Raw genomic sequence first — 24791 nt, 5'->3', positions numbered from 1 at the left:
GAGTCATATGGAAAGACATTAGCATGCTACATTTTCAGCCGAGGACCCAGTTATAACTAATATAGCTACATGCAGCAAGTGTTGCTTTCATTCTAAGGCTTATACAAGACTTTTCATTTTTTGCGGCTCCAGACATATTTGTTTTTTTTGTGTTTTTGGTCCAATATGGCTCTTTCAACATTTTGGTTTGCCGACCCCTGATCTAGCTGAAAGATTAAAGCAAAACAAATGCTGAAAATATAGTGTTCTGCTGAAAAATGGTGTGAAGACTGTATCAAGCTGTACATCATTCCAGAGAGAATAGCATGTAATGAAATGTTTCATGGCTAAATGAACTGTATCTGGTAGCATTATTTTTAGAGATCTTTTTTCAAATTCACATTTAACTTATTTAGCCTCCTCTCTTTCATCCTTTTTAATATTTCTTTATTGGTGTATTAACTTTCTGTAATTGCATGTGTCCTTCTCCCAAGGATCCTGTCCGGGCAGGCAGTTGGGGGTGTCTGCTATTCCGCCGCCCATCCATGAGTATGGCCCCACAGAGCTAACGATGCTAAATCTGCTCCGAGACCGGCGGGACAGCAGCGGCAGCGGCACGAGTTCCGCCTACCTGAGCAGCAGTCGACGCTCTTCGGGCATCTCCCCCTGCTTCTCCAGTCGACGCTCCAGCCAGGCTTCCCAAAGCGAGGGTACAATGGCGGCCGCTCATCACCGGCGCCACCACAACCTCAGCTCCACCGATTCTTATGATCCCATCTCCACAGATGCCTCGCGCCGGTCCAGCGAGGCCAGCCAGTATGGAGGTGGGGTAGGAGGAGGCGTGGGGATGTATTTAGCCGGGAGCTGTGGAGGTGTGGGAGGAGGAACAGGCATTGGAGGCAGCGGGTCACGGGGCATGCTCAATCTAACTCCAGCTCAGCACTACCACCTGAAAGCCAAGTACGCAGCAGCTACCGGTGGACCGCCGCCTACCCCTCTACCCAACATGGAGCGCATGAGCTTGAAGACTCGCATGGCCATGATGGATGAGGGTAGCAGCGGCCAGTGTTTGCCACCTCTTGTGAGACCGCCTCGCTGCACTGAGAGCAGCACTGGGTACAGCAACGGTTACATGGCACATCCAGGTTACAGGAGGAGGGTCTTATATCCTGGCGAGGGACCGCTGAACGGGAACCGAAGGGCCAGCGACCCAGTGCGGACGCATGTTCCTGAAACTTTCAGTTTGCCCCCAGTGCAACGCTTCAATAGCCTTAATAACCTCCACCCGCTTCCCCCTCTGGCTCATCATTCTGTACCTGAACCTCGCAATTTTTGCCTGCAGAACTACACGCGCTCAGAGGGGAACTTGCAGACGGGCCTTCAGCACTCACCGTACACTTCGAGCATAGCGGAACATGCGGCTTTAGAAGCTCTGGCCATGGAGAATGACGAGGACGCTGGTCTGTTGCTCGGTGATGAGGATATGTTGCCGGATGAACTGGTGCAGTATCTGCGCTCCCAGGTACAAATGGACGGTGGCTCTTTTGTTCACAATGAAGACCAAATAGTTTCTAGCCAAAGGGACACCTCCCATCAGTCTATAGAGGCGATGGAGAGTTCAGGGTTGAATTGGACCTTCCCTCGATCTCACAATCCCCAGCAACAGCAAATGGCAAAGAGGAAGAGCCCCTGTAAGCTTCCCATCCAGTGGAATGAAGTAAGTTCTGGAAGTGCTGACAGGTCTCCTCAGAGGGAAAGAAATCTGTATCCACAGTGTGGAAGGTGGCCCGCCGCAGAGTACGGATCAACGGCTGCTCCTTTTGGCAGGTTCGGAAACATGGTGGTTCAGCAGCAGGTGTCTGTTGACTTTCAGAACAGTTGTGCCCAGGTTAATCAGCCCCAAAACAATTGCCCTGTCAACCCTGTTATTAAACTAGAGGGATCCCCTAACTCCTGCATGGAGATGGGGGGCACTGGTGACAACTCTGCAAATGCCTTTGGCCGGCCAAACTTCTCGCAGGTCATTGACGGGCCTCTTCCCCAGGACCTGAAACAGCAGGCGTCAATCGGACCTCAAAAACAGAGTCATTTCCAGCAGAACCAGGGCAATAGCACCTCTTGGCAGGTTGGAAACAATCTAATGCTTAGCCGGGGCTCAATGGACAGCCTCAACAACCTCCCCCAGGGAAATGTTCCTTATCAGAATCGCCTGGTACATGCTCCTCATCCACCCATCCACCCTTACAAGAACTCAATCAGGACCCAGCAGTACCTCGGCCCCGAGAGGTCCGGAGCAATCCCCCCCAACTCCAACCAGTCACAGCAACTGCAGAGGAATGGAGACCAGTGTTCTCTTGCACATCAGGTATCTGGGCTGAAACTAGAGAACCCAGACCACGGATACCTGCAGGAAGGCTTCGTGGACTGTCTCCCCGAGTGCGAGGCCTCGTCATTCCCTGTTCTGGAGGACCAGAGCTTGTTGGACTCCGGTGCTGAGCCTGAGGGAACTCCTGGTGTCAATGGGAATTCAGCGGCGCTTCCCTCTCCTGGTTCAGACCAAGTGACGAGCACCGTGAATGGCCATATGCCCGGCGTATTCGACGAAGGGGTAAATCTGGACTTTGGTTCCATACTGGAAGATGGCTATGACCAGGGTAGCTTGGTGTCTGGGCTGTTGAGTCCCTCCATCTTCCAGGGCATGTCCAGGACCTCGTCACGTCTCACCACCCCTCGGACATCTGCTGCCTTCCACAGCGTGGCTCCAGGCGCAAACAACATGGCCATTGGAGACATGAACTCTCTTCTCACCACCCTTGCTGAGGAGAGCAAGTTCTTGGTCATCATGCAGTAGCTGCTCTTTATCTCTGCTTTCTCCTCTCTTAGGATAAAAAAAGGAAAACAGAAGAGACAAATGTTGGTGTATGTGAAGAATTAAAAAAAAAAAGTGGCAATTATCATGTACTGAAAGTGTTCTGAAATAGCATTTGCCAAACTCTAATTTTGTAAAAGTGTTATCCTACACAGAATTGGGATGGTCAAAAAATATGTATAGAGAAATAGTTATATTCCTTTTCTGGAATGAAGGCTATTTTTGGAAGCCCCTATCTTTGTATAACTACGTGATGGTGAGCAAATGTTCATGTCCTTGGACCAGTATTCTGCATATTGTCACTGTTTTTTGCAGTACATGTACTCTCTATATAAGTACATATAAGTACATGGACTGGCCCACGTGCAAAGACTCGACCGCTTTAATCCAACAGGTACAAAACCGCTCAACCCTTTCTTTGAATAAGGGCGTGACACATGGATCAATAATTAAACAGACCCCGTTGACAATTTTTTTTACAACATAGGTTTTAATAAGTGGTATATTTACATTTGTCGTCATTTTGTTTTTATATGTTACTTTTGTGAAGCTGTAAATGTTTCTGTGCTTCTATCAAGTTTTACCAAGTGGTGTTTTTTTGTTTGTTTTTGTTTTGTTTTGTTTTGTTTTGTTTTTTCCCGTCAAGATTGAGTCCAAAAAGTTATCCAAAAAAAGAAAAAATTGACGCACACATCCAAGTCTTCAAGACACCATATATTGTTGTCTACTTGATATCTACATGGCTTCATTTAGTTAGTCTGGTAAGGTACTCACAAATGTATATAACAGTGCTTTTATATTTTTTGTCTGTGGTCTGATTTTTGATGTTGGATTGCACGATAGTTTGGAGCTGATGTGTTAATGGACGTTCAGTCCTTGATTTGGTGCTTTACATATGCTTACAAGAAGTGATACGAGTACTTCTGTCGACCACTCTGTGCAGCAGTACCACTTCTGGCCACCTGGGGGCAGCATATCAGAACAAACCTCAATGGAGCAAGACACTATGAAGTGCACTCTTAGTGGGACAAAGTGGTATTACAAGATATGCCGGACCGTCTCCATGCACTAAGCACAGTATTATTAGCACAGTGGCTCTTTTTTTCAACACAGCAGATCTGCATCCCCCCATGTGGACAGAAATGGTATTTTTACATAGAATGACTAAGACATGATAAGGTCCACAGCACATGAAACGTGCTGCAAGTCAATGTGTTTGGTTTTTATAGGAAATCATCTGTATTGTTTTTCTCCAAAGCTCTTAAAATTCAGAATGTGTACTGCCATCAAGTATTGCAGTGACTTTGTCAATAGTGTTAGTATTGCCTTGCAGTCGTCTGCGACTGCACACAGAATATTGAGTAGTTTACCTTTTATCCAGCGTCGGAGCAATGAGGTACAAACTGTTTTATCGTCATTCGGTACTTTTGTCATTTTTGTAGCTGTGCATTAATGGTGTTTTTGTTATCTCAAAGAAGTAGAAATCATTTCCTTTGAAAGAAGGAAATCATTGAGGTATGTGCCTTAAACGTATCTGCCAGTTGGTAAAACGAGATCACTGCCAATCTTCCATTGTGAATACTGAAAAAAAAAAAAAAATTTAAACATATAAAGTGTCTTGTGAGACCTGGATAAGGATAAAAAGTGACAGAACATTTATATATGAAAAGTCTGAATATCAGAGAAGTTAAGATTTGCGAAATGCATTCTACGTTTCTTTGATTTGATTTTTTTTTTTTTAAGTTTTCGCATTTACTGTGCTTTTATATATATTATGTAAATACATTACTCTTTCTGTAGTTTTAGCAAAAGAAATGCGGCGACCAATAAAGAAGTGAGTTGGAAAGCAGGGATTGGCGGGCCCTGGGTCAAGGCCAGGCGGATCTGGCTCCGCGCGGAGCTGCGAGTGCGCAGCGCCGCTCCTCCGACACCAGAGCCGCTTCGCTCTTTTATATCTGACAACAAATGTTTGTATTGTTTTAATAAAAACGGAAATTATATTTTAAGTCTCTTTTCCCTTTTTTTGTACGTATATTATGCAGGGGCGTCAATTGGGTATGGCAAGGTATGGCAGCCGCCACACCTTGGCTTCAAGGGAAAATGTAAATGTTTTTGTATTGATTATTCTATTATTTAATACATATAAAATAACTACAAATGCAAATCAGAACAACATGATCGATTTCACTAGTTACTACACTGCAAAAACTCAAAATCTTAACAAGAATATTTGTCTTATTTCTAGTTAAAATGTCTAATTTTTAGTCAAAAAAATCTCATTACACTTAAGACAAGACTCAAAAACTCAAAAAACAACAATTTTCACCTGTTTCAAGTAGATTTTCACTTAAAATAAGTAGAACATTTTTTTTGCTTGTAATGAGAAGATAAATCTTGTCCCACTGGCAGATTTTTCTACTTATTTCAATTGAAGGTGAAAATGGTCAAATAAGTTATTTTTCTGTTTTTTCTTGTTTTAAGTGTAATGAGACTAAAAATGACTAAAAATGAGACATTTTAACTAGAAATAAGACAAATATTCCTGGTAAGATTTTGAGTTTTTGCAGTGTGAGCGAGACTGCATTTGAAAAAGTTCCAGTTTTCTTGACCACACCTCATATCAGACTTCTGTGATGAGTATTTGCTAGACGTGTTGATTTATACTCTAGTTAAGTTCTGTGAATCGTAATCTTGCCATACCTTCCACTGAATTGACGCCACTGATATTATGGGTGATGTTCTGTTTTTATAACAACGCCAACAAAAAGCCCCTAAGTTTGAGAACAGCTCTCTAATGCCATCTCCTGGTCATCACGAGGAACTACACCATAACGTGTCTGACTCCTTCCCTCGCAAATTTGATTGCAGTAAATGACTTGTTTGGTCGTATATTCACATTAAGGACAGTAATTTCCTCATCTCATGTTGAGATTAAAGCCAGCAGGTGTTAACATGCCGATTCGGTCCCGTTTGCACGTATCCAGGTGGTTATCCAACTGCAGCCTACGCGCATTCTTCCCACCACTTCAGGTTGACAGCACATCAGCTCCCATCAGAAGCCCTTTCACGGCACTCGGTGCAAGCATTGGGAGCTCTTACATCACTCCCTTATTTCCCAGATGGAGGAAAAATTGGAGTCTTTTCGTACGCCAGACTGCCATTATGCTTTTAGGGAGCACAAGTACAATCATGTGTCGAGAATAAAGAAAAGGAAGCGCGAGACCCAGAAAATGTTGCAACAGGATAGAGGTTGTTTGTACTTCTGATGTTTAAAGGCTGCAGCTGTCTCCCAGTTTTGACCTCAAAAACTTGCCCCCCCAACCATCTTACAGTGGTACAATGCAGTTAAGATATCTTTCCTTCTACGGGATCTAGGCTGCATTTAATTATTAGTGTCATTGATGGGATGAGTAGTGCATATGGACATTCAAATGAAGAACAGGTGTTTGTATACAAGAGGAAACATTTTATTACTAAAAAGCCGTTTTATACTGAAGGTGCTCTTTCAGCAGCGTTTCCACGACTATTCTTTATTGAAATCACAAGGGTTGGTTTGACCACTTATTGGGAGAGAAATTAAACATACAAGAAAAGAAATAAGCAGTAACTATGGACTATGTACAACACTGGGAGGGAAGGATCACAGATGTGGCTTCTGTAGGCCTGCATTGTTTGGTATTTGAACAAACTGGGCTCATAGAGGAGGCACTTGAATGTGAGAGCCTTACGAGCCAGGACCTAGCCACAGTGCTGGAAGGAGAGGACAATTGAGAAGAAAAGAAAGAAAAGACTACCTACCCTGGAGAAAAAAAAAAAGAATCTTGCTCAAAACAAAAAAAAAGAAAGAAAAAAGCATAATAATTCATGTATTCCTTCAAATCAGGCCTCAATACCAGGGGGTGCAACAAGACGGGTGGGGGGGAGTTGCTGTTACGTGTGGGACACAGATCCACATACAGAGCATTTACACAGGCCTGCACCACAGAAACCCAGAGCACAAAGGGTGCACATTCAAAAGCATGCATCGCCCCACTATGAGTAATGTGGTTAAAAAAAGAAGAAAGAAAAAGAAAACAACGCATTTTGACGTCTGCATCTACGACAAAACCCATCTGTCTGCTGCTTGGGATTGTTAATGCAATAGACATACAGTATTTACAGTAATAGTTTTCTTTTAAACATCTGTCACTCCGATGACTGTTAAATAAAAAGAAAAATCCAGGACTGTATTGCGAGGTTTGAAGGGAAATTTACAATGAAAAATCGCAGAAATCAGTGTCTTCGAGAAAGGCTACCGTTTTAATGATCTATTTACAATAAAACACAATAATGTATCCATTAACAAAATAATGTTGAGGAAGAAGAAAACTCAGTGACATTCTGAAACAAAGTCTGTGGGTTTGAGTTCCCGTCAGAGCTGGTTTAGTGGTCGGCCCGTTCTGTCCGCCGGCTCTGGGAGTGTGTGGCCTTCAGGGGCTCAGATCTTCTCCTGGATAAACGGGTGCTGCAGAGCCTGGTTGATGCTGATGCGTTTGGCCGGGTCCAGCATCAGCGTGCCCTCCAGCAGGTCCTTCTGCTGCATGACCTTCTTCCTCTGGTCCTCGGGCAGCCGCTGGCCCCCGATCATGTCTGCCAGCAGGTCTTTGGTGGGGTTGATGGTGCTCATGACCGTCACCTTCTCCTAATGGGCAAAGGTCAACCAATATTTGTCAGTCAAACAGGAAACTCTGATCAGGAGGGATGTTCTGTCTTAAGAAGAGCAACGTCTCACCCGTTCTGTCACTTTGTCTACTTCAATGTACAGGAAGTTCAGGTTCTGATCGAAGTGCTGGTCTTTGAACAAGCCTTTACGGATCATCTGAGGAAAGAATCCATAACATTGCATCACTGCTCAAACCCTGGAAGCAGAAACACTGGAATGATGTGATGCAACGGTACCTTGTTGGGCATCTTCCCCTTGAGATCCATCGCCAGCTTGATCATGTGATTGTTGGAAGATCCAGGAAACAGGATTTTGCCGGTGTAAAGCTCGTATAAAGTGCAGCCAACAGACCACATGTCAATGCCGTAGTCGTAAGGCTTTCCTATGACTGAGAGAGAAATCGTAAGTGAAGCAGAACTTTAGGAGACTTTTGTTGGTTTTTTTTTTGGTCTTTAAGAAGACAAAGTAGTCCAACTTACTAATTTCGGGAGCTCTGTAAAATCTGCTGACCAGATATGGTGTGATGTCGTTGTCCGCCACATGTGAAGCAGAACCGAAGTCACAAAGCTTCAGAATGGTTTTTGACTCGTTCACCTTTAAGGGAGAAAGCCTTTTATTACAAACAAACTTCCCATTTGGACATTTTTAAATAAAATGGAGTGAAAATGGTCATGATACCAGGATATTATCGGGCTTGATGTCAGCGTGGAGGATGTTGCATCGTTTGAGCAGCTTCAGGGCCAAGAAAAGCTGCTGGCTGTAAGAACGAACGGCTTTGATGTGGAGCCCAACGTCTTTGCCGTATTTCTTCAGCACCTCTCGCAAATTCATACTAATGAGGAGAAACATCGTGGCCATCAGATGAATCCTGCAGCGGTCAGTGAAATGTACTCATGAGCAGTGTTTAAGTACCTGAGAGGCTCGAACACCAGACAGAGATGCTGCTTGTGGTAAAAGTGCCGGAAAAGGCGAAGGCAGTGGAACTTGTCATCAGGATCAGCATCATTCAGCTTCTTGAGGAATTCTAACTCCTTCAAACCAGTTTTCTGCCTGTTAATCCAAAACAAATGCATTAAATTATTATTTGATCATTTCAAAATTCTATTACAAGGTTACAGGTGCTAAAACATCTTTTAGAAAATGGTGACTGACATGAGCTCGTTGTTCCGGATGATCTTGACCGCCACCTCCTGGCCAGCCCTGGCGGTGTCCCTGGCTCTGACCACGTTGCTGAACACGCCCTGGCCCGTGTAGCCGTACACGTCATAGCGCTTGTCCAGGATCTCACCGATATTAACCCCTGAACAACCACACAGTGGCATCACTTAAACACAGACTGACGATGTTGACAGGTACATTGAAGCTTCCACTCAAGGTCACTTCAGGATAACTTCCCCGCTGCAGATGTACCTGTGATTAAGGGAAAGGTTTTAGCAGCACTTACGGTAGTAGCCCTCGGCGTCGGTCCAGTTGTCCCTGAGGTTGGGGTTCTCCTTGAAGTCCTTTCCTACACCAGCTGCTCTCATCCGGGCATTCTGCAGAGAGGACACAAAAACCCGGCATCGTTTCAGATCACTTATCACTAAATCTGCCTATTACCAACTGAAAAACATTGCTAGAATTAAGGGGTTTCTGTCTAAACAAGACATGGAAAAACTTATTCATGCATTCATTTTCAGTAGGTTGGATTATTGCAATGGCATCTTTACAGGCCTTAACAAGAAATCAATCAGGCAGCTGCAGCTGATCCAGAACAAGCCGCCAGAGTCCTTACAAACACCAGGAAACTGGACCATATTACACCGGTCATGAAATCACTACACTGTTTTCCAGTGAGTCAAAGGATAGAGTTTAAAATCTTACTGCTGGTCTACAAAGACCTGAATGGTCTTGGACCAAAATACATGGTTGATCTGTTAGTTACTATGAAGCTCCCAGACCCCTGAGGTTCATCTGGATCTGGTTTGTTGTGGTTCCAGAACCAGAACCAAGCAAGGTGAGGCAGCGTTCAGTTATTCTGCTCCTCACCGGTGGAACAAACTTCCTGTAGACCTGAGGTCTGCTCCAACTGTCAGCTCCTTTAAATCAGGCCTGAAAACATTACTGTTTACTGAAGCGTATTCTTAAATTAAATACTTACCTGCTCTACTCTACCTTGCTTTTTAACAACTTGTGCTTTTTATTATTTTACCTCTTTTCTTATCATTTTATTTGTCATTTACTGTTTAATTGTGTCTTAGTCACGTTTAATGTAAAGCACTTTGAATTACCTTGTGTTGAATTGTGCTATACAAATAAACTAAAATGCAGAAGTTGAATGTTCCGACACCATAGAAAGCTCATCGTGTGAAAACTTACATCAAAGTCGGCAGCAAACATGTCGTCGGACTCTGTAAACATGTCGGGGGCTGACGGCTTCTTGGGGTTGGATCCTGCGAGGAATCAAAACCACAAATCAGATGGTAACACGACACCAGTTCTTTGGCTCACTCAACATATTGTAAAAGAAGCAGTATATCTGGATCTTGTGTTTGATTCACATACTCTGCAGAGATCAAAACATGCTGCAGGTGGCAGACACAACCAGGCTTTGGATTACAAGCCAGCAACTGAATGAACACATGACAGAAACAAAAAAATAAACAAAATTAAAATCCCTGCATCACAAGAGAGCATTTCACACAGTTCATGCCGCTGATCGCCATCGGTAGACGCGTGAACTTTGGTCAGGCTTCAATGTTGACAATGTGTCGGTGTGAAAATGCCAACCGGTTACTAATTGCAGGAAAGTGCTGATATTGATTTACAATATAGTTCCAATTAAAAAGGTGGAGTTAAAATGTCCGCAATCCAATTAAACTTTTTAAAAGTTTAACTTTCACTATTTATTGCAGGACTGATGATGCAAGCCGGGATCAATGTTTAAAAAAGAATACAACAAAAAACTTAAAGGCTTGTCCAAATGTAACTTTGAAAAGCGAAGCCCTGCGTTCATGTGCTCGACTTGCATATAAATGTTTTCTTTTGAACACTTGTGTGAAATCCAAATAGTTTGGAAAAGACCTTTCAACTCGTCTCAGTTACTGAAGAACAGTAACAACCGTCCAAAATTGGTGTTAACATCAATTTTGGATCTGATCTCCCCAGGTGTGGCCTCATCTGATGCCCGTTCCGAAGCGATTATTTATCTGATTATTCCTGAACCGTGTGGTGTCAGTGAAGTTATTTCACTGCTTCCAGTCCAGTAGGAACTCGGCTGATCTTGAACTGAAAAGATCAAACATGCTTGATTTTTCTGATCCTTGTCTCCAAATGAATACTCCATTAGCTAATAAGAGCAAAGTGACCCGCTAGTTTCCTACTTTTACATCTCACAAACATCCGAGGAACAGAACCTGAAGCAAACTTCATTTTAGATTACTTTTCATAAATAATGACAGGGTGTGAGAAGTCACCTGTTGCTGCTCGTCTTTGGTGCGCGGTTCATTCAGTTTGTCTTGTACACCAACAAGTCTGGTTATTTTCATCAGGACATTACCGTCTTTCTCCTGGGCGATGAGGTTGTGCTTGGCTTTGATGTTTGCCTCGAAGGTGTTGAGGTTCTCGCGTTCGTACTCCTTCACGTCTGCCGCCACGCGCTCCAGGATGTCGTCGGGGGAAGGCGAGCGGCTCCGTGTGCTGCTCTGGGGGCTGCTGGGCTCTGATACCATGGTGTCCTCATTCACAACCTTGTATTTCTGTTCAGTTCAGAAAGGAAGAGGCGTGAGAGGAGTGTGAGAGGACGGACCGTTAGGAAGAACTTCAACATTTCCCCCAGGTAGAAACAGACCTGGACGATGGCCAAGCGCTGCTGGCGCCGCTGTTCAATCAGAGCTTCTTCATCTACCTCTTCACCTTCAAAGTCCTCCAACCTGCAAACAAATCCAGGATGTGAGACATACATCACATAATTTCATGAAAAAAAGTCAAAATTAAATGAGGTGATGAACAATTTTCCACTCACACTTCATCCCCCGAGGATTCCTGCTCAAGTTTCATTCCCTCTGAGAGGCTGCCTTTAAACTTGTCTTCGTCTCTGCTGCGCCGCCTTCTCCTGTCCCGATCCCGGGACATTGACCGTCGATACTGTCGGAGTCTTCCATACCGGTCTCTCTCCCCAGACCTGCAGGAGGGAAAGCCCGGTCTAATTAGGAGAGACGGCCTTCATCCCACCCGGGATTGGGCAGCTCTTAGTTCAACAAATTTGGCCAATATTATTAGACAATCCAGGGTCCAGGCCAGGATGCAGCGCTGCAGTCTTAGGCCACGTTTACACATAGCCGGGTATTTACAAGAACGGATATTTCCCCCTATGTGTTTTGAAAAATACCATCATTTACATCAGATCGTTTTCAAAATCTCTTCATTCACACAAACCTGCATAAATACGCTGGTAAGGTGCTATGAGCAGCCAGACCTACAGGCGGCAGGGCAACGAGAAGCATAAAGTCACGCTAGCCAATCAGAATCCTGGAAAAAAGCATCCACAAATGACACGAATAACTTCCAGTTACTTCCAACAAGTCGCACACATGACGCTGGTGACATTTCTGTCGCATAATGTGACGTTCTGAAGCCTAAATGTCCGTTTCCCTCTGTTTTTTCCCTCAATTTTCAGAAATTATGGTTTTTGGTGACTTTGAGCTTTGTTTTCGTGTAAACGGCCAAAACGCATGAAAACACCCCCGTTTTTGCTCCGTGTAGACAGGGCCTTACACGCTTCTCTGCTGCTTCTCGAGGACCAACGCCTGCCAATAAAACTGTAGGAATGCATTGTGTAATTAGCGACTCTAACAAGGTGCCTAGCAAAATAGAATTAGTTGCAGTTCCCCGACCTCCAAAAGTTCACCAGGTGCGGCGTGATAGAGGCGTTAATCAAAGTTAAAACCAATGCGCATTTGGTACCAATTAGAGACCGAAAAATTTGATGCGGAATACTAAATATACAATCGTTAAGCTTCAAGTCTCTATTAATAAACAATCTAATTACCGAGACCAGAAGTGATATTTTCTGTTTAACAGAAACATGGCTACAGGAGGAAGAGTATGTTAGTTTGAATGAATCGACCCCGTCCGGCTACTTAAATCATCATATTCCTCAAAGCACGAGTCGAGGTGGAGGAGTCGAAGCAATCTATACCTCCAGTCTTCAAATAAAATCTAGACCTAAATGCGATTATAATACGTTTGAAAGCCTCACGCTTAGCCTGAAACTCCCGAGCTGGAAATCAGAGAAGCCAGTTGTGTTAGTGGTAGTGTACCGGCCCCCTGCTGGTGCTTATCTAGAGTTTGTCTGAATTTTCAGATTTCTCATCTGGTTTATTGATCAGTACAGATAAATTCATCATAGTGGGTGACTTTAACATTCATATGGATGTTGAAAGTGATAATCTTGAATTAGCTTTTAATTCTCTTCTAGAATCAATGGGAATCTCACAAAAGGTAAACAAACCGATGCACTGTTTTAATCATACCCTGGATCTCGTTACCCTGGAACCCGATAATCTGTTAGTGTCGCCTGTAAACTCCCTCTTATTCGACCACTACTTAATAACGTTTGAATTTAATATTGTCGATGCTGAGGCGCAAAAAACATTGCTGCAATCCAAAGTCACATCTTCTACTGCGAACGGTGACTGCAGATTGTGTGAGTGAGCGGCTTACCTGCGTCTCAGAGGAGACCGGCTTCGTCTGCGAGGTGAGGAGCGGGAGCGTCGTCGTGGTGACAGGGATCTCCTCCTGAAAGGTGAGCGGCTGATCCTGCGGCGGGAGGCCGCCCTGGGACTCATGTCTCGAGATCTGGCCCGGCCAAGTCCAACATCGACCCTTCGCTTCCTGGAACAAGAATAATACGGTAACGTCACACCTTGGTGGAAGAATGGGCTTTTCAGTGTACAGTCCTTTTCTGTTTTGCCCTTTTTCCTATCTTTAGTCTGTAAACAAATGTTCACATAATGTCCTGTATTTCAATATCAATGATGAAAACCACTATACTCATCTGTATTAATTTCATCAATCACTAACCAAACTTTGGTGCATATCTTTTTTTTTCTCTACATACATATTAATGTTTAAAACCTAAAGCATATATATGCATTTTAATATATAACATGTATAAATTTTTTTTAGGTGCACAATACTCATCTGTATTCATTTCATCAACCACTAACAAAACTTTGGTGCACATCTGAAGAGTCAGACTTAAATCAGGGGTTCCGTTGTCCGGTAATTGCCGGACTTTGTTCGGTAAAATATGCCGAAGTCCGGTATTTTATAATCTCTCCGGTCAAAATGTCCGGTGAAAATACTCTCTGGTGCTGCGGGACTAGAGTCCCCGGGAGTACCGCGGAGGGACACGCCGAGCCCCGGCGGAGGGACACGCCGAGCCCCGGCGGAGGGACACGCCGAGCCTCGGTGCCGGGAGCCAGCGGAGCTGCGGCGCCGACATCCACGGTACTGAGGCGCTGACGCGGCCATTGTGTGCGTTGATTTATGGTTCCGCGTCTAGAGCCTACGCCGTAGAGTACGCGTCGCAGCGTACCTTACGCCGTAGGTTACGTGCAAGCTTCTGCAATATTTATTTATTTTTTGAAGTTACGCTCGCGAGTCAATTGACGGGACTCATTTTATTTTAAATACCCTGTTTTTCAATAAAAATACTATTAAATGACTTGCATTGATATCGTACTACTGCATATGATTTATTTTTAACCTCAATAAATTCATATAGCCTATGTGACCGGAATTTCAAACATTTGTCCGGTAAATTGAAACCCTGCCGGTCATATTGTCCGGTGCCAATTTTTTCTAGCGGAAACACTGACTTAAATACTTTTTTTTTGGAGACAACATGTGCAATAACAACATGTGCAATATCTGTCTACCTCATACACATCCTACTTGCTTTTTTTTGCACTACTTTTATTTTTCATTCCAATGTATATACTGTTCATATTTTTTGTAATTCGATATTTTTTACCCTTTCCCTGCATGTGTGTGTTGAGTGTACTGCTGCTGCACAAAGCAAATTTCCCCATTGAGGGAGTTTTAAAGGACAATCTCATCTTATCTTAAGTGTCCTCTGACCTGAGCGGTGAGTCCTGCCGGTCGGCCTCCCTCCTCCTGGCGTCGGCCGACCGGCTGCGTCCTCTCCTCGGCGGGGACCTTGTTCTCGACGGGGACTGGCTCTGTTTGGACGTCCTCTCCGAGGCGCTGGCCGGCGGCTGGTGGCTGTCTCTGTGGCGAGGGGAAACGCTGCGTTTCCTCCTGGGGCTGTGCTCCCCTCGCCGATGAGGGGAGCGGTTCTCCTTCCCCAGCGACGTGTCCTTGGATGGAGACTTGGCCGGCCGCTTGTCCCGGTCAGCGTCGGACCGGCTGGGCCGCTCTCGTCCAGGCGACCGGGACCGCCGGCTGGCTCTCTCCTTGTTTGGTCTGTCCTCCCGCTGTGGAGATGAACGTTTATCAGTGCGACCGACTTTCTGCTCGCTTCTTACGGTGGAAGGAGACGTGGACTTCCTCCTCTCCTTGGGCTGATCAGTGCTGTCTGAATGCTTTTTCTCTTTTGACCTGCTCCTGCCACGCCCCCTGTCTTTAACCACTGTGTCCTTGCTGCTTTTGGTCCCCTTGTCCTGCTTTGGCTCTTTGGCAGGCTTCTCTGCGGACTTACTCCGACTCCGACGCTTGGAGCTCGTTTTACTGGCCTCTGTTGAGTCCCGTTTAGATTTACCACTTTTCCCTCCTCTGGGAGATATGGGTTTACCTGAGCTGCCCCTCGGACGCTGTTCTCCGTTTCGGAACCTCCCCTCGGCGTCCTCTTCTGATCCAGAGTTGTACCCCTGAAGGATCAAACCCATCCCAGACTGAACCTTGCCCTCCATCAACTGGCTATCCAGCTCGGCTTTGATCATGGCCCTCTGCTTCTCCAAATCCTCCAACAAGGCCCTGTCGTCCAGACTTGGGTTTCCAGATGAAGGAGAAGACTCCACTTTCCTGTGGCTGGAGGAGCCGATGACGACAGCAGCGGACGGAGACGAGCCCTCTTTGCGTTTGTGTTTCCTATGTTTGTGGCGATGCTTGCGTTTGCGCTCCTTGTCTTCATCAGATGCATGTTTGTGCTTCTTGTGCTTACTACGATGCTTGTGTTTTTTCCTCTTATGTTTCCCGCTGCTGCTGTGATGTTTGGTCTCCTCTGCTGTCTTCTCACCGTTAGTTTCAGCCTCCTCCTAGAATGTGAACATATTACAATTACTAATAATTCAGATGATCATCTAAATGTGTTAAAGGTCTAACAGGGTTGGTGCTTCCACTTTATATTGCTCAATTTTCCACGGCAGTACGAGTGCTGCTGAACTCTGAACATGGTATATAAAATAATCCAGCCTTACCCCTTCCTCCTCTTCTTCCTCAGACAAGTCTCCACTGTCTTCATTCCCGCTTTTTTCATGGCTTTCCAGGTCTTGCTTTCTGTTTAAAAGAGCAAAATATTAAAAGACTGTCAGAGAACATAACACAAAACCATTAAAACACCAAGTCTTTCAGACTGAATTAGGTAGTTCAACTGCAGAGAAGTTTGTAGCAAACACTAATTATGATGCTGCTTCTCTTATCAGGTGAAACAACAAGCCTGAAGTCACTTCATGTCCAGTGATTAGCGTGGCCAGCTGTACCCTTTCACTTTGCCAGAATTCTCTGGGGAAATGGGTTTGGTTTCGCTCTAAATTCACAGCTTCAAACTGGTACAGAAGGCACCGAACCAATCACAGCAGGCCAGGCGATGGCTTTCAGTCATGACTCGTACAATAACTACTGCTCAAAACTAGGGCTACACTATTTACCACAATACCAGTAGTTAGTGTTTTAAAAAAAAAGGGTGGGGGTGATTTTATTCACTTTATGCAACAACCAAAAACTACACTAACTGTTTTTATTTAAGAAAGTCAACGAGTTAAGTCATTTTACTAAAACAAAACAAAAATTAGTTGATGTACAAGTTAGTTTCCTGTACAAATAAAGGGCAAAGTAACAGTATCCCATAAGTTCATCTCTGCTCCAAAATTCTGTCAAACACAGAGGATAAATAAATAAACATTCCTGTGTCTTGCCTACTGCACCTAAACCTACTAGATTCCAGCAATGTGAAAGGCAGTTAATCTTTCACAATTAATTTTTGACAGCCCTTTGACATTCTACCATTTTCTTCCTGCATCATCTTCATCATCACGCATCATCTTGGTAATGGAGAATGTGCTTCTCTCGGTTGTGGAAGCTGCAGGTGCAGCCTGCCTGGCGTTTCCTGTGGGGTTATTTTTAAAGTTAGAAAAAAAGTGACAGTGTTTTCAGTTTATAACTGAAGACGTATGTTTATAGCCAGTGGTGTACCTTCACTGTGGTGACGATATTGGGAGGCTGCGATGAAGACAGAGCGGATTTGCTAAAGCAGGTAAAAATGCTGCACAGCTTTCGGGTGGAACTGTGCTTCATTTGCAGGTGATCTTGATGCTGTTGGTGTAGTTTCCTTTATGAGCCACTATGCCTGGCATAGATAACGGTTTAACATCACTCTCATAAAAGTTGAGTAATTTAGCCCTCACTGTTGACTGTCTCACCCATGACTGACTCTTTACACATGCATGCTACGTCATCATTCAGGGGCGGTAAAGTAAAGCAGCATCATTCAACTGAACAATGTAAAAACACAGTAAATACCAATATCAGTACTTTCTGTAACTCAGATCGTAGCCATATGGTACTTGGTACTCATCGAGTCATTTGGCATCAACAATAACTGATTAAAGCACTAATGCCAAACGTTTCCTGGTTCCAATTAAACTTGGCACAAAAAGTAAGAAAATGTGTGATTGTTTTATTATTTCTTTGAGGCAACAATAACTCTTGATTATATTTGTATATGGCTGGAAAGCCTGTTTGTTTCCTTTTAAATTGTACCATATTTGTAGGGAAATGCACTTGTGGGTTGAGTTTGTGAGTTACAACCATGGACAACCTTTCAGCCAATGCAAAACAAATTGGTATTCTGCTACTGACTCGTTCTGTGTCGCTTGTTAGATTTGATAATTGACGTCTGAAGAAACAAGACATATTTGGCAATTAAATGAATTGTAAGACAAACAGGGGCGTCAGTATCATCTGGAAGAACCATATACAGCCACAGTAGCCTGGAGCCTCCTCCTCCTGCTGGTAACACATAGCTGTGGGGTGGCAGCCCCTTCTCCAACCAGCATCTGTCACAAGACAGCCAGTGTTGTGTTGGTTCCTCCAGCATGAATAGCTGATCCCACAACAAAAAATTAAAAATAAAATAAAAACCCCACTAATGTCCTCGCTTTTTGTGCTCAGTTTATTTAATTTTTTCAACCTGCTCTTCAAAAAAAAGAAAAAAAAAAAGGCACCCATTTCCAGCCCAAACTGAGACCACAGAGCTTATACGCTCAGAAACGTCCCATTTATTTATTTTTTTTCCCAGCGATTCTATCCACCAATATTATAGTGTAAGGCATTTACCTATTTTTTTAACTATGGCTGCAAAATAAACGCAGCACCAAAAAGTGAGGAAATTTGTATTTAGTAGATTATTTATTTATTTGTTGTAACTTGGTCATAAATCTTAAATTATTAGAAAGCCTGTTTATTTCTGTTTTCATTGGTGTAAGGAACATGCATTTGCGGGATGAGCAACAGAACTGAGTATGTAGGTTGCACCCATGGAAAATCTGTTAAAACATCTCTGCCAATGCAAAACAGCTTATTTTACCATCGACTATTGTTTGGTGGATTGGATGATTGAAGTTGGAAAAAACAACACGTATTGGTGATTTAACAACTTATCAATTAACAGGAGCCTCAGTGGTGTGTGGAAGAACCAAACACAGCCTCAACAGCCTGGCACTTCCTCCCCGTGCTCAATGTGTTCAATGGGGTTGAGGTCTGGACTGCTGGCCATCCCATCCTCTCCACTCCCAAATTCTGCAGGTAGCCTCTGATAAACTCTGCTCTGTGAGGGTGAGTGTTGTCATCTTGGAGGATAGAGTTCAGTCACAGGACTGTGGAGATGTGGGACAACCACTGGCTGCAGAAACTCATCTCGATATCTGCGTTGAGATTGTCTCCAATGATGATGAGCCTTGTTTTTCCAGTGATGGGGATGCCGCCCCACACCATCACACTGCCTACACCAAAAGATGTACGTTTATCGGTGCAGCAACCAGCATAGCATTCTCCACACTTTGGCCCTGTGATCCACCTGCCGTAGGCAGAATCTGGACTGATCACTGAACATAATGTTGCTCCACATGTTCAGGTGAGTGTATGTGTTCCCAATACCAGCACAAGAGATAATAGCAACAGCAGATAAGCTGTTGGGCACTGAGAAAATATTTGGCAATTTTTTCATGGGTGCATCCTACAGACTCAGCTGCTGCTCATCCCAGAAATGCAATTTCCTCACAAATGTGGCACTGTTTAAAAAGGAAATAAACAGCGTTTCCAACAGTATAGAATTTATTTCCAAGGAGCATTGTTACAACAAATAAATAATCGACCAAACAGAAATTTCATTACTATGAGTTTATTATCAAAAAATTGTAAATGGGCAATATCAATAACACAAACGCATGATCTATGCAACGTCTTGCAGTTTGAAAGGAATGGAAAACTCGAATAACTGTCATTATATAGTCTTGAAATCACTCTGAAGTCTGTCTGACAAAAAGAAATAGAAATCGAGGCTTCCTGGTGTTTTTTCTACTGTGTATAACACATCTAGATACGGTAGCTATTATTGAATTACATGAAAGATATGTGTACACAACATAATGATCAAATTGCAGCAACAGCTGTGTGGAAATAAAGAGGCTAGAGAAAGGCTAAAAACTAAATCTGCTAGCGAATGGCAACTGTTGCCACAACATCACTTATTTGTTTGCTCCTTTACAAATAATCTATCCATCTATCCAGGACCTGTACCGGTCCAGGACCAGGACACGGGCAGGTAACATCTCTGCAGAACCCTCACACCCAGGACACAGTCTGAACTCCTCCCCTCTGTACGGCGCTACAGAGCTCTGTACACCAAAACCTCCAGACTCATAGACAGTTTCTTCCCCCAAGCTGTTGCTCTGATGAACTCTCATCACTCATAGTCTCAGAGTAATCAATTACTGTGCAATAATAATAATAATAATAATAATAATAATAATAATAACAACACAATCTTATGCTGTAACAATGCACCTTTAAATAACCATGTCTACCTCATACTGCTGCACCTTTCACTTGTTTTAAACACCAATATAATAATAGTATATAATATAATCAGGGGTGCACACAAGCCGGGACTCGAGGGCCAGTCTACTGCACATTTTAGATGTTTCCCTGCCTCAACACAACCCTGATAGACAAGGCTGTGTCACCAACAGAGTTGTGTAAACCTTGATGACATGTTGATGACGACCAGTGATTAGAATCAGGTGCATTTATCATGATAAATTCCTATTCAGTGGACTGATAGCATTTGAAACCGGTGCAGCGGGGCAATTTATCTATTTTATCTATGGTCTTTTTGCTTTGTTCTGCTCGTTTACTAATTTTTTCTTTTTCTATACTAATTTTTATGTACTATTCCATCAACCTGCCCTGGGACTACAGGTGGAAAATAGCAAGCTGCTACAACCTGGAACAATGCATATTCTCTTGCAAAAGATGAATGTCTTATTGTGCACTGTCCCTGTTTTGAAATAAATAAATTAACCATTGTACGGCGACCTTGAGTGTCTAGAATGGCGCCTTCAAATAAAATGGATTATTTATTATTATTATATATATTTATTATATTATTAAATAAATAAATAACAAATGTCTATCTGTGTTGTTACTCTTAGTTGGTTGCTTGTCTTACATTTATTTGTAGTATGAGTGCATGTTCGTCTTAAATCAAAAATAAATCAGACATTACTCAATAGTTACTCAGTACTTGAGTCGTTTTTTCACCAAGTTCTTTTTTAATTTTACTCAAGTAATTATTTAGATGACTACTTTTTACTTCTACTTGAGTCATATTATTCTGAAGTAACAATACTTTTACTTGAGTACCATTTTTGGCCACTCTACCTATCTCTGTTTATAACCATAGTCAGAGGGGTCAAGTAACAAAGTACAAATACTTTGTTACCTTACTTAAGTAGAAATTTTGGTTATCTATACTTCACTGGAGTAATTATTTTTCAGACGACTTTTTACTTTTTACTCCTTACATTTTAAAAACAGCCTTGTTACTCTATTTCATTTCAGCCTTTAAAAAAAAACTATCCAGTTAAATTGCTCCATCCGGATAGAGTGAATTTGGTTGTGGTTGTTTCAGATGTTCTTGTCCAGTTTTGTTCTTACATCCGTTCCCTCAGATTCCTGCAACTAAACTTGGATGTACATTCCAATAAAAGTTAGGATAAATGATAACATGCCTCTGAAGTTTGACTTTTTGCACCATTACAATACTTATAGGCAACTAGTCATCATATAAACTACCTCATACTGTGCAATATTTTCTATCCATAATGTTCCAATATTCCCTACTATCTATGTGCAATACTCTTCCATCCTTTCAAGTGCAATATTATTCTTCCATCCATTCAAGTGCAATATTCCTCCACCCATTCATGTACATTTTTATCCTCCCATTCACTCTTTTTTATAGTGTATATATGTATTTATGTTTCCTGTTTTTCGTTTTGTTGTTTACACTACAGTACTTGTTTACATAGTCTTTGCATGTGTGCACTTTGACGGAGCTGCTGCCTAATTTCATTGTACCAGTATAATGATAATAAAGGCTTTCTATTTCTTCTGCTCTCTGAAACACATGTTAATGCTCAATAGTACACATATATGGTTCTTTAATATATTTGCATTATACTAAGATGCAATTCATTTTCAATGGCTTTTTTCCCCCTTACATTACTTTTACTTTTATACTTTAAGTAGTTTTGAAACCAGTACTTTTATACTTTTACTTGAGTAAAAAAACTTGAGTTGATACTTCAACTTCTACAGGAGTATTTTTAAACTCTGGTATCTATACTTCTACCTGAGTAATGAATGTGAATACTTTTGACACCTCTGCTGTTTTGAAATAAATAAATGACAAATGTCTATCTGTGGTGTTACTCTTAGTTGGTTACTTGTCTTACATTTATTTGTATTATGAGTGTTGAGCATGTTCGTCTTCAGCAATACGTTCATGTACATCTATGGTCTTTATAACCATAGTACATTTCTCTTCTTTGTCAGCATGTGCTCGGTGGATATTAAAATTTCTTTGTTTAAAACATATTGTACATCCCTATACATTGGCCACTTGTGGTGTGGCAACAAGAAAGGCAGCATGCAGAGGCTCACTGTGGCTTATAATGACTGTATGAGGCTGCTTCTTAAAGTCCCAAGGAGCTGTAGTGCCAGTCATCTGTTCGTTAGTGTTGGAGTACCAACCTGTGCTGCTGTGCTACGGAATTTGATGTATACATTTATATGTAGAGTATCTAACTCTTTAAATAGCATTATCATCTGCTTAATGAATCCTGCACTTAGCTCAGTCAGGTTCACGTCTATGTTGTGGAAACACTGGCGTTCATGTCTCTACACTTGCGCCTGACACTGTTTTCTTTTTGTGTCACTGTTGTTTTCAGGTCTTCTGTATTGTGGTTTTTGTTGTCTTTTATATCGTGTTTGTTATATGTATAATTTTTTATGGTACTATGTACCTCTTCTCGAGATGTGTCTTTAATAAAGTGTGAATTGAATAGAATTAACAGTAAAATGTGGGAGAAGCAGAGGTGTCAAGTAACAAAGTACAAATACTTCGTTACCTTACTTAAGTAGAAATTTTGGTTATCTATACTTCACCGGAGTAATTATTTTTCAGGCGACTTTACTTTTACTCCTTACGTTTTCACGCAATTATCTGTACTTTTTACTCCTTACATTTTAAAAACAGCCTCGTTACTCTATTTCATTTCGGCCAGGAACATAGGCTGCCATGGCTGCGATAATTAGAGCCGAGCTGGCAACCCGGATGCCAAAACAATACTGACTTGGTGATTGGGAGATAGGTGGAGGGTGGAGCTTCAGAAACAATACTGACTTGGTGATTGGGAGAAAGGTGGAGGGTGGAGCTTCAGAAACAATACTGACTTGGTGATTGGGAGATAGGTGGAGGGTGGAGCTTCAGGCCAAAACAAAAAATGACAACATAAACATCAGTTGAGGGCTGCAACTCCTCTTTTTAAACTGGAATATCCTGGCTTGAGTGCTGTTGTCAGTGACATAAGTATTTGAAATGAACATGATTTTTAAATGTCTGTTGACATATCGGGGTCCTTTTATAATTCATTTTATTATTGCTCTTACATACAGCTCCTTTAATGCTCAATAGTACACATATGTATGGTTCTTTAATATATTTGCATTATACTAAGATGCATTCATTTTCAATGGCTTTTGTCCTTAATGGCTTTTTTCCCCCTTACATTACTTTTACACTTTAAGTAGTTTTGAAACCAGTACTTTTATACTTTTACTTGAGTAAAAAACTTGAGTTGATACTTCAACTTCTACAGGAGTATTTTTAAACTCTAGTATCTATACTTCTACCTGAGTAATGAATGTGAATACTTCTGACACCTCTGGTCTTCAGCAATACGTTCATGTAAATCTATGGTCTTTATAACCATAGTACATTTCTGTTCTTTACAGTAAAATGTGGGAGGAAGGGGCACTTCCACATGAGTTTCTCCGGGTCTGATAAGTCAGAGGTTTGGACCAGATAGCTGCAGCTCCGTCTCCAGGGCGACCGCATCATGTCAGATAAAACCAAGGTTACGTAATGCTCACCATTCACCTGCAAACACCAAAGGCGCTTAAAAACGCGGCAAATATTCCTGCCTGACCCCGCCGTGAGCCCCGAGCCCCCGAGCCTCCGCTCTCAGTGTTTCTCTGTAAACTTTGCAGCTCTTTCCTTGAGCGCCAACAGCACTGTTAGCTCCCACGGCTAAACGTCTATAGCAAATCCCAATTAAAAATAAAGGCAAACTAACGCTGCGTACCCTAATAACTACACCTGTATATGCACTGACGGGAACTATTGGGGTAAGCGCTCCCAAGTGAATACAACTGCACGTCTTCATCCCGCAGGTTTTGATGGAACTTGCTGCTAACGAGGCTAGCGAGCGTTAGCCGGGGAGCTAAAGCCGCTAGCCAGTAATCATGTAATCTAACATGTGGCTGTCTGTAACTCCTGCCGCTTCAACCCAACCCGTCCCATTCCCCACCTGGAAGGTGCTTGCACCTCATTGCGAGCAAGTGAAATGGTCTTTGATTAAATTACTCACACGTGCTCGTTGCCATTATTCATTCTTGTAGACGTGATCTCCATCTCAACGTCAGCCATTTTCCTCGGCTGAAGGGCCTCCTTCTTCTTCTACTGCGGGAATTCCGCAGTTCGGCTCCGCGGAGACGCTCGCTTGCCCCCTGGTGTCTTGGCGGTGTACTGCAGAACATATGTGCGCCCTAATTTTGTCGTTGTTCTTCTTTTTTGTCCACCAGGGTGTATTATTGCCCAACTTGCAATATCTGAAGTTATCAGAAGCAGGGGCCGGATTCACAAAACATTCTTGAGAAAAAAAATCTTCTTAAGTGTCATTTTTGTCTTAAGTGCAGTCTTAAGAAGAAAAAAAGAGGAGAAGTCATATTCTCCAAAAAAGGTCTTAAGTATTTTCTCAACTTTCTTCTTAATTTTCTTCTTAAGAAAAAACTTAAGAATAAATGGTATTCTTGAAATAAAAGTTCTCAAATTTGTTCTTGACTTTTTTCTTAACTTTAAGACAACCTTGACCGGTCTTAAAATGTCTTCTGTGAAAAGGTAGGCCTCTAATATCACCTTTTTCAACACATTTTAGACAAGTTTAGACTAGTAGATCATAGTTTGAGGATATACTTTTGAATTAATTACACAAAGAGCCTGTTAACTGTTTTTTAACATGTTAGTTAGCATGGTAGTTAATTATTATTAATTTTCCCCGATAGTAATTTTTTTCGCACATTAATCTCATCCACCATAACCTTGAAAAGTTCCTGCATCTCTTTTTTTCCTTCTCCACGTTTAGTGAGTGACTGACGGTTAAGACCCAAACTACC

At 42.5% G+C, this 24791-nt stretch overlaps 2 protein-coding genes across 6 annotated transcripts in view; one reads left to right on the top strand and one right to left on the bottom strand.

Moving 5' to 3' along the window:
• The window catches only part of gli3 (GLI family zinc finger 3), a 119015-nt gene extending 114167 nt beyond the window's left edge, over positions 1–4848 (top strand). For all 3 annotated transcript variants that reach the window (XM_061712984.1, XM_061712985.1, XM_061712983.1), the window contains exon 15: positions 474–4848. In XM_061712984.1, the coding sequence (XP_061568968.1) occupies positions 474–2830 (2357 nt within the window). In that variant the 3' untranslated portion in view covers positions 2831–4848. The remainder of the gene's footprint in view (positions 1–473) is intronic.
• Positions 4849–6293: 1445 nt separating this feature from the next.
• Positions 6294–24070, bottom strand: prpf4bb (pre-mRNA processing factor 4Bb). Of its 3 annotated transcripts, none has more exons than XM_061713083.1 (16): positions 23987–24070; positions 15974–16052; positions 14676–15811; positions 13254–13424; positions 11554–11712; positions 11380–11461; positions 11089–11287; positions 9909–9982; positions 8995–9085; positions 8703–8850; positions 8463–8600; positions 8229–8382; positions 8030–8144; positions 7787–7938; positions 7620–7706; positions 6294–7529 (listed from the first exon to the last, which is right to left on the bottom strand). In XM_061713083.1, the coding sequence occupies exons 1-16, from the start codon at positions 24043–24045 to the stop codon at positions 7326–7328; spliced, it is 3048 nt and encodes a 1015-aa protein (XP_061569067.1). In that variant the 5' UTR covers positions 24046–24070; the 3' UTR covers positions 6294–7325. The 3 variants fall into 3 exon arrangements, with proteins under 3 accessions (XP_061569067.1, XP_061569065.1, XP_061569066.1); XM_061713081.1 differs by having other exon boundaries at positions 11554–11751; positions 23987–24069; XM_061713082.1 differs by having other exon boundaries at positions 11554–11733; positions 23987–24069.
• Positions 24071–24791: the final 721 nt, after the last annotated feature.

Source organism: Cololabis saira, chromosome 22 (genome assembly GCF_033807715.1).
Source record: "Cololabis saira isolate AMF1-May2022 chromosome 22, fColSai1.1, whole genome shotgun sequence".
NCBI lineage: Eukaryota > Metazoa > Chordata > Actinopteri > Beloniformes > Belonidae > Cololabis > Cololabis saira.
The sequence above is the reverse complement of the archived record's forward strand: the minus strand, read 5'-3'. Positions and strand labels throughout refer to the sequence as shown.

Coding starts and splice junctions, on each gene's coding strand:
- prpf4bb (XM_061713081.1), bottom strand. CDS start 24,045: ATGGCTGACGTTGAGATGGAGATCACGTCTACAAGAATGAATAATGGC. Junction 8,383..8,462: donor CTGGTGTTCGAGCCTCTCAG/GTACTTAAACAC, acceptor TCTCCTCATTAG/TATGAATTTGCGAGAGGTGC. Junction 8,145..8,228: donor TCAAGCCCGATAATATCCTG/GTATCATGACCA, acceptor TCTCCCTTAAAG/GTGAACGAGTCAAAAACCAT.